This window comes from Nilaparvata lugens, chromosome 8 (assembly GCF_014356525.2).
Source record: "Nilaparvata lugens isolate BPH chromosome 8, ASM1435652v1, whole genome shotgun sequence".
In the NCBI taxonomy this organism is placed as follows: Eukaryota; Metazoa; Arthropoda; class Insecta; order Hemiptera; family Delphacidae; genus Nilaparvata; species Nilaparvata lugens.
Window position 1 is genome coordinate 21,043,204 of NC_052511.1, and position 12,687 is coordinate 21,055,890.

At 35.4% G+C, this 12,687-nt stretch overlaps 1 protein-coding gene across 1 annotated transcript in view; it reads left to right on the top strand.

Annotated features, from left to right (window-relative positions):
• The window catches only part of LOC111048005 (DNA-directed RNA polymerase II subunit RPB1), a 32,602-nt gene that overhangs the window by 13,133 nt on the left and 6,782 nt on the right, over window positions 1–12,687 (top strand). Inside the window, exons 9-19 of the mRNA XM_039435089.1 lie at window positions 43–133; window positions 421–617; window positions 1,942–2,181; window positions 2,643–2,771; window positions 3,515–3,737; window positions 4,961–5,171; window positions 6,778–7,028; window positions 8,224–8,429; window positions 9,762–10,025; window positions 10,822–10,984; window positions 11,692–11,921. Coding sequence (XP_039291023.1) covers window positions 43–133; window positions 421–617; window positions 1,942–2,181; window positions 2,643–2,771; window positions 3,515–3,737; window positions 4,961–5,171; window positions 6,778–7,028; window positions 8,224–8,429; window positions 9,762–10,025; window positions 10,822–10,984; window positions 11,692–11,921 — 2,205 coding nt within the window. The remainder of the gene's footprint in view (window positions 1–42; window positions 134–420; window positions 618–1,941; window positions 2,182–2,642; window positions 2,772–3,514; window positions 3,738–4,960; window positions 5,172–6,777; window positions 7,029–8,223; window positions 8,430–9,761; window positions 10,026–10,821; window positions 10,985–11,691; window positions 11,922–12,687) is intronic.

Below are 12,687 nucleotides of genomic sequence, written 5' to 3' on the forward strand. Positions count from 1 at the left end.
TTTCTGCTTTCTTAATTCTTAGTTTGGTGATTTCATTTACAGGAACAAATGATGAATCTTCTTATGCATCTTCCGATTTGGGACGGCAAAATGCCACAGCCGTGCATTTTGAAGCCGAAACCATTATGGACAGGTGAGATACTACTCTCAATATTATTCATTACTATCATTATCGATTATCGTTGTGTGTGCTTTTTAAATTCCTGCTACGACAAGTGAACACTGAACTAGGTTCTGCTACTCTTTCAAATGAATGTAACTGTCTATAGAATATTTTTTATCTTTAAAAATTAATTTCTAATCTAACGTAATATCTGACAACTCTCTTCTTCGTGAAATAATATTGTTATTAGTGAATTATAAATTTATTCAAGATGGAAGATTTTATTATAAAGTAATAATTTATTTTCTTTTTTGCAGGAAAACAAATATTCTCGCTGATTATTCCCGGTAACGTAAACATGATCCGAACACACTCGACACATCCTGACGATGAGGATAACGGACCTTATAAATGGATATCACCCGGAGACACTAAAGTAAGAGAAAAACTAACTGTAATGCGTCTCGCGACCGCTACTCATATATTTCGCATTATTATTTATCTTACTTTGCTTGTCCTTGGTTTAATGAAGAGGGAGCTACTGTTGTTATGCCCAGTTCTGTTGACTTACAATACATTATAACATTCACTCCACAATTCAAATTAAATTGAGAGATATTTCAGGAGAAAATGTTATGGATGTTTTCGGTAAATTTTGGTAAGAGAATGTTTTGTCTTTGGTTAGAGAATTCCCTAGAAAATTTTATATATTTTTAAAAAGTTTATATTAAGTCACATCAGACTATTTACGTATAGTAACACATATGAGAAATGCCCAGTCTTTAGTAGCATAATAACTATGTCTCATGAAAACTTGTTCTACTCGAGCCTTTTATGTTATATAAAAAAAAATACTTGAAGCCGTAATGAAATACCAAGATGTCTGTTCTTACTGCTTATTGTAGGATTGTCTCATCTAGGCCAATGTCAGATGTTTACCTTGATAGTAGGCCATCATCTACCAATCATATCGCTTGGTAAAGATGATATATTTTGTTGCTCTTGTATATATTCTGCTACTCTATTCTTCTACTAGACAAGGCAAAACTTGTTTTATTTCATCAGAGATTGATAAAGATGTAACTCAAAATATATTTTTTATAGTTATATACATATATTTATTCTATTAACATATGCCACTGCATCTGGCGCAACTACCAGGAAGTCATCCAGCCTGCCCTCATAAGCTGTTCTTGTGCACTCTTCTACAATGTGTCTGTCTTATGGTTTGCACAGCGCCACACTCACAAAAATCCGTTTCCCTACTTGTGCAACGCATAGGCACATCTTCCATGTTGAGTTCTGATCCTGTTAAGAGCCGTCCACAGTTTGCGTGGCAAATCAAAACCTGGTATCTTTCAAGTGAACGTTTTTGTACGGTATTAATGAATAGTATTCTTATATCAATGGCTTCATATTCTTTCCAAATTAACTTCTGTAGTATGTCTTTGTATGACAAGTGTATTTTAGATGAAGAGGATGAATATTGAAATACTTAATTCTTCTATTAACTTGTGATGTTGAAATGTGAATAATAAGGACGTTGAATTGAAATCATTCTCTAATTTTTCATTCACTCATCTAATAGTTCACCTTTGGGTGATCAAGGATTATGAGAAAGTACGGGATCGAAGCTAAAATTGTTTATCTGTTCATAAATCACAGATGAAACCTTCTTGCAAATCTGCTTGCAATATAGTATGTCTTTTATTTTGCAGTTTGAGCATGATTGTTCTTTACAATAGAGTTTGAGCAATTTATACAATTGAATAAAAATAAATGTAAACATTCTCTAACTTATTCGATTTGTCCAAAAACTGTGCAGTTAATTGTTTGTAATTTTTGTTTTTCTTGGCCATTATTTCCAGATTGATCATATTTTAATATTGATGATATCGGATGTTTCAGGTCACTCAATCGGTATTGGAGACACCATTGCTGATCCGCAGACCTATTTGGAAATTCAGAAGGCCATCAAAAAAGCCAAAGAGGACGTGATAGAGGTCATTCAAAAGGCTCACAACATGGACCTCGAGCCTACTCCCGGTAACACACTCAGGCAGACTTTCGAAAATCAGGTAATTTTACATAAAATTAGATATTTCATTGACATTCTTATACCTCCTATTGATAGAGTCACTTGAACACGAGATTTCAAATATGATTCATTGTAACCTTGAATGGGAGAATTTCAAAAGAGATTTGAGATTTAATTGGTCAGAATATTGAAAATTAGGCACAAATTTATCAAAAGAAAGAGACACAACCCACTTTTTACACCTTTATACGTGGGTAGGAACAGTTTTGGGTAACATTGTTATCCATCCCCAATCTTTCTATGTTTTATGTACAATCGGTAAATAAATTGAATCGATAAAATGTAAAAAGACTGTAAACATACGTATTATGGGTGTGTGGAACTGTTGTTAATTCTGATAATAGAACAAAACGTTATGATTTGTGTTTTGTGTCTAGTTTTTAGTTATTCATTTCTATTATTCCTATAGATTTGATAGAATTTGAATTTTTGATGTTATAGGTGAACAGAATTCTGAACGACGCTCGTGACAAGACTGGAGGCTCAGCTAAGAAATCGTTGACTGAATACAACAATCTAAAGGCTATGGTGGTTTCAGGATCCAAGGGATCCAACATTAACATTTCTCAGGTTTGTACAACATGGCTTTAATTTTCAACTTTATTGAAATGTTTTAACTGAGATTCAAGATTGTTAAGTCCATACAAGTCCATCATTATCCAAGATAATATTATTATTCACTCATATTGGGCAGTGAACTACAGTTGACAGTTTCTTTGAATTGCCATGTTTTTATTAGTAGAAATAGAAATATTTCTTTCAACTTTGTCAATTAGAAAAACATTTACATCAATTGTTGAGTCCGAATCTGCATAGCATAAAATCTCCAACGAATCTGAAATACAATTTTATGATTTTAATTAGCTCCATTGAATGAAATTCACAGGAATTCAACAATGTCATTTGCGATGGTTTATAGGTTATTGCCTCTGAAAACAAACACTTCAATTTTTTACTTTACATAATTATAACTATTATAACTCCACATCACATTACAATTTAAATTACTTACATTAATATTATATGTACTTTTCTACATTTTTTCTAATTAACAAAACATTATTAACCATTACAATTAACCATTATGAATGCAATACACATGAATTTATGGGTTTTCGGTTATACACATGGTTTATGAGTTATTGCCTCTGACAAAAAATACTTTGATTTTTTTACTTTACATAACTATAACTATTATAATTCTACATTACATTACAATCTATATTCCTTGCATTTCTATTAATATTACTTTTCTAAATTTGCACCTATTGCCGTATTTATGCTGTATTTAATCGATTGTTTGTTGTTGGCAGGTTATTGCCTGTGTAGGTCAGCAGAACGTTGAAGGTAAACGAATTCCGTTTGGGTTCCGCAAGCGTACTCTGCCGCACTTCATCAAGGACGATTACGGTCCCGAGTCAAGGGGCTTCGTCGAGAACTCGTACCTGGCCGGCCTCACGCCGTCTGAGTTCTTCTTCCACGCCATGGGAGGGCGTGAGGGTCTCATCGATACGGCTGTCAAGACTGCTGAAACCGGTGCGTGACCGTTTTCAGATTTTAAATATCGCCCATATCACTTTAGATCAACAGGCTGTGAGACCAAGTATCCGACCGAACCGCAGGGCATTTGTTCTTTTGCGTTCATTACAAAATAGACATCAAATAGCTATGGTGTAGCTATACGCTGCTAATTTCCCTTTAAATTCTGTTAGTTGGGTCCTCGGTCAACTAATATTTTGTTAAATTCGACATAGTTCTTTTTGAGAATCTTTAAACCAGTGTCTTTTTTTGTTAGGTCTACTCTTGAATGGATATAAAAATGAAAATCCAAGTCGCCCTTTTTTAAAATTGTTTACTCACATTTTAAACTATTTTAAAAAGGGTACTCGTTTTTTATTTTTATTTCTATTCTGTCCGTTCCATAATATATCATTATATCAAAAATATACCACACTATGTATACTAAAATACTAGACCATATTCTTTATACTAATAACACGTTAGCTGTTCATCAGCTCATTTTAACAGCAAGTAAACAAACTTTTCAACAAGCAACAATATTTATTTATTCAATCATTCAGAATTACACAACTTACAGAAGAGTACCACAGGCTAACTTACGCCCAAAACGGTTCCAATTCCAATTTATACAACAGTCCAAATGTAGCTAGGTTATGTGTCACTTCAACATTCTTCAGTTATACACTTAATTTACAATTGAAAAAATACTTCCAAATTGAATTGAATCAATTACAAATATTCAGAAAATTCCAAACTTTGAAAAACTATAAAATTTTGAGGCCGAAAAGACAAACACACTATTCAAACAATATGGCCGCGTGTCCAACCGCTTTCTACTGAGCTTGATAGGAATTTATTCATCTGAGTAGAAAACAAGTCGAGGGTTGTGAAAAGAGGTATTTTCATGAGTTTGAAGTGGCTTTCTATTTGGATGTGTCTTTTATTCATTTCATCCGGAAGTTTACATTCAGTTCTTGATAACCTTATAAGATTGGTCCTTTAGTGATGAACATACTCATTTTCTTTTTTAAAATTCAATTCAAAAGGTTATTTATATTTATTCATCTTAGAAACTAAACGAAAATTATTGACAATTCTGTCAGTTCAACATAACATCTTTTAACAACAATATTTTTTATAAAACAAGGGAATAATAGATAAAAAATTATATCATGATTATTCTTATTTGCGTATTTTTTTCATTTTCTGTTAGTTATTTTTTGACTTGTGTTGTTCAGGTTATATCCAGCGTCGTCTGATCAAAGCTATGGAGTCGGTGATGGTGCACTACGACGGCACAGTGCGTAACTCAGTGGGTCAGCTGATCCAGTTGCGATACGGCGAGGATGGCCTCTGCGGCGAGACGGTCGAGTTCCAGAAGATCGCCTCCATCGACCTCTCCAACGCCAAGTTCGAGAACATGTTCAAGTTTGACGCCGCCAACGAGAGGTCAGTCAACGGGAGGGGCACCTCACCATTTAGGGTGAAGTGGGGCATCCGCGATCAGAAAATCATATAATTATTCAACTTTGAATGTGGCATAGCGACTAAATTAACGCTGTGAAAATTTTGAACCCATTTCAAACTTGGGATGTTACTTAATTCATACTTCTCTCCTTAGTAATGTGTTGAAAACCAGAATTCACCCACAGTATCCCTGCTTGTCGTAGGAGGCGACTAAAAGGGACCCCAAGGCAACTCCGGAAGTTGCCTTGCCTCCAAACCCACGGGATCTGCCCCATCAGGGCAGTTTCGGAGGGGCAAGAAGAAAAACCCAAGAGACCAGAGATGGGTAAAACTCCAGGAACGAATGCGGGTCAAGAGGCTGAGTCGAGGGTGGCCAGGTGCCCTAGAGGTAGTTTGGCGACCCCTTCTTCAGCGGAAGGACCTACAAAAAGACCAGGAGTGGAACTCACGTAGTTCACGAGTTTTGGGTGGAGAGACTAAACCTCACCACTGCTCAAAGAAGGGCGGCCATTTAGGCAGAACTTCTTGGGAGAGGTGAGTCTTTTGACCCTGCGAAGTTTCGGAGGGAAAAACCCCCAAGAGTCCAGAGATGGGTGAAACTCAAGGCTCAAATGTGGGTCAAGAGGCTGAGTCAAGGGTGGCCGGGCGCCCTAGAGGCAACTTGGCCGCCCCTTCCTAAGCGGAAGAACCTTCAAAGAAGGCCATGAGTGGAACTCACGTAGGTCACGAGGACTGAAGAGACTGCCAAGCATATCACACTGGATTTCGACAAGCAACCAGGTGATGAATGGGATGTTAGTATAGTGAAAAACTCCTGGTTCTTGTAAAGGACACATGTATTGATTTGCCTAACTAACATACTACTTGGGAACACAATAAGCTTCGGTTGACGTGTGAGGATCTTTGAACCTTTGGATCCTTGAATCCGTCCCTTCAAAAACAATAAACAATAATATGTCAGAAATAAAACACTTATTATTCAACATTAATTGTTTTTCACTTAGTCAAACATGTAAAACATTTAGAATAAAAAATGTTACAACTTTTATCAAGATGGCCTTGCCCATAATAGCATCATTGTCAAAGCTTCACAGATTCAGATGGAGTTTCTGTTGGCTCAAAATATTCCTCCACAGAGTAAAATGGTGACTCCATAAACCACTTCTCTATACATAGAAACATTTTTTGTTTCTCTATGCATAGTTTTCCCAACATTTCTATTCAACATTTTTTGCATGAGAAAAATTAATTTCATCTCGGATAGTTTTTAAGTTATGTACTTATTTAATTATTGTTGTGACCTGACCCTCGGAAATCTTGATGCTAGAGAAAATGGTTTAAATGTAATTGTAAAGTTTAACGCCGCCAACGAGAGGGGCACCTTACCATTAAGGGTGAAGTGGGGCAATTGGGATCAGAAAATCATTCAATTCAACTCTAACGTGGCTTAGCAACTAAAATAACGCTGTGAATGTTTTCAGAAAACCATGTCATATTTAGGATGCTTCTCTATGCATAGTTTTTTCCAAAATTTATTTATTTATTTTATTATATTATATATAATAATCATATAATGATTGTTTTGCAGACATCTGCGTAAAATCTTCTCGGAAGACGTGCTGCGAGAGATAGTGGGCAGTGGAGAGGTGATATCGGAGCTGGAGAAGGAGTGGGAGCAGCTGTCACGTGACAGGGAGGCACTGCGCTCCATCTTCCCCAGTGGCGAGTCCAAGGTGGTGCTGCCCTGCAACCTCAAGCGCATGATCTGGAATGTGCAGAAGATATTCCACATCAACAAGCGCGCGCCCACCGATCTCAGTCCCATGAAAGTTATACAAGGTGAGGCCGATTTATGAAAATCTACAGGTTACAGGCTGAGAAATTCATTATGGGTATTGCGTTCTCTTCTCAAAAATTGAGCTTTTGTCAAAGGATTATAGCTCATTGACCAATCTTATCTTAATTTAACCTAACACTGTATTCTTGAATTTATCAACTGGGATATAAGAGACAGGATTGACTCATATGCTTACAAAAACGTTAATGTTAGGTTTTTATTGATACTTTGTAAACAAACTTTCTATTAATTATAGTAAATTTTCAGTAACTACTTATAACATCAGGCCCCACAACTAGAAAGATCAAATCATAGACACCCACTAATTTTAACTAATTTAACGTCATTTTTTAGGCATATTATAGCATAATTATGTACCGTAATAAGTAGTTACTATAACTCTACTAGCTTAGCTAATACTTTATCATTCATAATAATGGAACAGGTATGATTTGGCTAGTTTTAACTTGTTTTGTAATTGATATAGACATCTAGAGTTTTAGAGTAAGGTTGGTAATTATGTATCGCCTTGTACCACTGTCAATCTATAGGCCATTTACACATAGATCTTGTTGTACACATAGGCTTGTACACACGTAGACCTTTTTCTCTAGAAAAAGGTAGGCCAGTGAAGAGGATGTAAGGTTAGCCGCTCTGCCAGCGAGTGCTAAATGCGAGATAAACAAAGGGCAAGCGCTATACTCAATTCCCCCTCACGCCGCTGTAATTTTAACATTTATATTTTTATAGATTGCACCATCTATAGTAGGTAGTGTATTACAATTAATTGTATGTGAATTTCAACTAATATTCACATGGAATAGGATTTCTCAATATCTATCCCTTTCCCATAGAGATTAAAATTGTTTAAGCTTGAAGATCTCAAATCAAAATAGGTTCTTTTCGACCTTCTACTAGTACTCGATTTTTTGTTAAGGTATAATTTGAACATGGCGGAAACTTCTGGAGTAATTATTACACCCTAATCATCTTTACTCGAAATATATTTTCAAATCTTTTTTCGTCAACTTCATTGGTTTTTTAGTGCCAAAACACACTTCAGTTTTGGAAGCACCGTATTTTTCAATCTCTTAACTCCAAAGTACTAGAAATATTAATTAAAACTATTATTATATCAGACCATTGAAACAATCCAACATCATAGTTTAATATGTTGGTTTGGGGTTTGGTTGTTAGGAGTGCGAGACCTGCTGCAGAAGTGCATAATAGTGGCGGGCAACGACCACCTGAGCCGGCAGGCCAACGAGAACGCGACGCTGCTCTTCCAATGTCTGGTGCGCTCCACACTTTGCACCAAGCTCGTCTCAGAGAAGTTCCGCCTTTCCACCGAGGCGTTCGAGTGGCTCGTCGGCGAAATCGAGAATCGATTCCAGCAGGCGCAGGTCGGTTGCTTACATCTTCAATACAATGTTTTACTAATTACATGATCTCCTTACGAAATGATCGCCTCGACAATTTGCCTACAGTAATCTTTCTGTATACCATTAAATAGTGAAATTATTTTCAAGACTTAGGCCGGTTGCACCAAAGACTGTTAAACGTTAACGGTGATTGAATGACGTTCAAATGCCACAAAAACCAATCAGGAAAGCGGAAAATACTCAACTAAAAGTCATTTTTGGTCATTTTTATTAAATTGAATAACTTTTTCGAAAATTTATATTTTCAGAAATTTTTGTTTTACTAGATCAACAAAACCATGAAGAATCTATCCTTTAAATCTCATGGATTTATCTCCTACCGAATTTGAAATGCTCTGTCCCAAAAATGTAATCTTAGTGCACTCATATTTTAAAAAGTAATGATCGGAAAAAAATGCTTTCCTGAGAAAACTTTCTCATTTTGATAGCTTGATGATATACAGATCGAAAAACTTTGAAAAATATCACCAGTAGAAAGTTTATTTTTAGCCTTTGCACAGCCTTAAGGAGCACTTAAACTCAGTTGAAATTTAACAGACTTCTGTGCAAACGGGCATTCGTCGTTGACACATGTGAGGGTACAATAATAATATTATTGATCAAGCCGGAAATATTGAAGGTTGAAAAAAAGTTGCAATATTCACACATATATTCATAAATACTTCACCAGCTAATTATACATATTAGTTAAGAAATAACAAAAATTACAGTTGAATTAAATTGCAGTGGATATTCCAAAACAATACTATCACTAGTGAATCGGTATAAACATAGTTAAGATCCTCTTCAATTAAGAAAAAATCTTTTCAGCCAACAAGATAAGACTGTGTGCTGCAACTTATCAAATTATAGCTTTTTTCGTATTTTATGGCTTTCAGTGATTTATTAATTCTAATATTTTTAGTGTGACTAGGTTTTCTCTCTTTACCCCTTTCCTCATTCCACAATTGAACCCCATTTATAGTTCAAAAATGTCTGTTGGCCTACTAAAAAACTAATCTCTCAATGAATGAATTCATTCCCACTGGAATGACAATACTCGGAACATTTCTTCAATAACTATAACAATGTCACAAACTTATATTGATTGAATGTACCCAATTAAACCTCCAAACTCTGAATTAAAGTGAAATATCGAAGCTGTAATTTTATTTTAGTTGACATTACCATAAATAAGAGAGCATTATTATGTATTGTGCATTTTCGGTTACTATTGACCCAATCATAAATGTTAGTGTGTATTATTGTGAATTATACATTGTTCTGATGGATCTCTTTACGGGTATTTTTTAGTGTCAACCCGGTGAAATGGTTGGCGCGCTGGCCGCACAGTCGCTGGGAGAGCCGGCCACCCAGATGACACTGAACACGTTCCATTTCGCCGGAGTGTCGTCGAAGAACGTGACATTGGGTGTGCCGCGGCTCAAGGAAATCATCAACATCAGCAAGCGGCCCAAGGCGCCGTCGCTAACTGTCTTTTTGACCGGCGCCGCAGCCAGGGACGCCGAGAAGGCCAAGAATGTGTTGTGTCGACTCGAGCACACTACGCTCAGGAAGGTATGTTCAATTATTTATTTCAACCAACAAAATACACAATAATACTTTGGGCTGTGTCAGAAAAGTGGTGATATCACGTTTTTTACCGAGTTTTCAAGATTTACTTCAAACTGACAGCATTTATTGATTGGAAAACTTTGCACACAATGGAGGTTATGCAGCTATTGTCTTGTTTTCAAAGATTTCAATATTCAAGAAAAATTAAATTTTTAAGGCTGTCAATTTTGAAGGCTATAAATAGCTGTAAAGGCTACGTTGATTAATAATAATTGTTGCAGTTCCCGATGGACTCAGAATGATTCAAAAGGCTATTTTCATTGAGTAAAAAGCAAAATTAAATTAACTTCTGCAACCAAATGCACAAAAATCAAAATGAGTAAGTCATTAGTTGGTGAATGAACCGGATTGTTGGTCAGAGTTATCCAAAGTTTTCGGATGAATAAATTGCTGAGGAGCACTACAATAGTGTTCGATATTATTATTATGTTATTATGATAGCCACATATTTCAACCTTATTTCACTATTATTTTTTTAAAGAAGCTGGTCCTTTAACCTGGTCTGTATTTTTTTAATTGAAACTTGTTGAAATGAATCTCGAACCAGAGAAATGTTACATTTCTAATTAAGTACTACAATTACTCTAATTTTTCAAATTTGCACTAATTTTACACTACCAAATTTGTAAATTCATAATATAAAGCTTCAGATACCGGTATACTAATGTCATTTTTTGAGATCCAAGTGTATTTTGTGTTGCTGTAATACATTTATTAATCACTTGCTTTTCTGTAATAGGTGACAGCCAATACAGCAATCTACTACGATCCCGACCCGCAGAATACCGTCATACCTGAGGATCAGGAGTTTGTGAACGTCTACTACGAAATGCCTGACTTTGATCCAACTCGTATTTCACCCTGGCTGCTACGTATTGAGTTGGATCGTAAGAGGATGACAGGTGCGTTCGAATCTATCAGTTTCTGCAGTCAGTCTTATTATTGGTTTTGTTTGTCCTCACTTCTCTACACTGCTTTACTTCTCCCTTCTAGTCTCCCATTAGTACAATACTCCTTACTGTAATGGTTATTGCATTGCCTAGAGCTGTTCAATCTCAATCTGTGTATTTTTCAAACGTTCGCTAGTTGCAATGACTAGCAAATTTATTGTCTATGGTTTAAGTATATGATGCCTTGATTCAAATACTCAGAATGTATTGAATATGAATACTGCTTTGAAAGCTAAAGGGAACTAAAGTATCTCAACTATAAAATCAACGAATTTAAAACTCCACAATTTACTTCCTGAACACATCAAGATAATAGAAAACTCAAGAAAATTTAAATGCGCCGTTAAAAACTGGATGACAACAACTGGAAGACATAATATAGAAAACATAATTTCGAACAAAAGACGAACTCATTTACTGAATGTATTTGCACCCCCACTCTAAATGTATTACTACTACACCTGCTCCAGTAGATGGGTTTCCCATAGTTGAGTAGGTTAATTTCCGAAAAAATTCCATTTATTTATATTTGTAGTAAATTTCATATATTCTACTTTTGAATATTATGTACATTTCATTGATTAGATAGCTTGTTTGTATATTAATGGAAATGAAATTTATTTTTATTAACTATTAAAAATTGTATGTGTGTGTTTTAGATAAGAAACTGACAATGGAACAGATCTCGGAGAAAGTAAACGCCGGCTTCGGTGACGACCTGAACTGCATCTTCAATGACGACAACGCCGAGAAGCTGGTGCTGCGCATCCGAATCATGAACAGCGACGAGAACAAACTGCAGGACGAGGAGGAGACCGTCGACAAAATGGAGGACGACATGTTCCTCAGGTGTATTGAGGCCAACATGTTGTCTGACATGACCTTACAGGTTCGTGTTATTATTATTATTTATTATCAAGTCAATAGAAAACCCAAGAAGATTCAAAACTGCCGCTAAGAACTGGATTATTTCAACTGGAAGACATCATATAGAAAACATAATCTCAAACAATATGTGAGCTCACTTACCCAACGTATTTGCAGTTTGCACCCCCACCCACAATCTATAACAAAAACTGTACTAACACCTACTCTAGTACCTGGGTTTCCCATAGTTGAGTAGGTTAATTTCCAATAGAATTAATTATAGACTCATAGACTCATTGTATAGACTTTTATAGACTCATTGTATTATATTCTAGATATTTTGTACTTTTTATGTTTTAATTGCTTGTTGTATTTTTTATAGGAAATAAATGTATTTATTATTTTACAAAGGCGACTTTAGAAGTATTTTAAGCCTAAGATGATGGGATGAATGATAATACAATGAAGGTAGAGTTATGAATGAATAAAAATTATAGGTTATGCTATCCACTTGAATTGATTTGAGTCCACTTTTCAGTCCAGAAATAAATAAACTAGAAATGTTGAATTTAATTTTATTATTCTAGTTACACACACACATGGATTTTTGGACGTACGATTTTTTGCCTTCTTTATATAAATTCTATTAAACAGCTTTTAATGTTTGTCAAGTTCCGTTTAATCTGGTAGAATTCATAAAACCCCGCACATACACATCTATTTTTGTTTGTAAGGTATTTTGCCGTCCTTATAAATTCTATTAGATTAAACAGATGATGTTTGTCAAG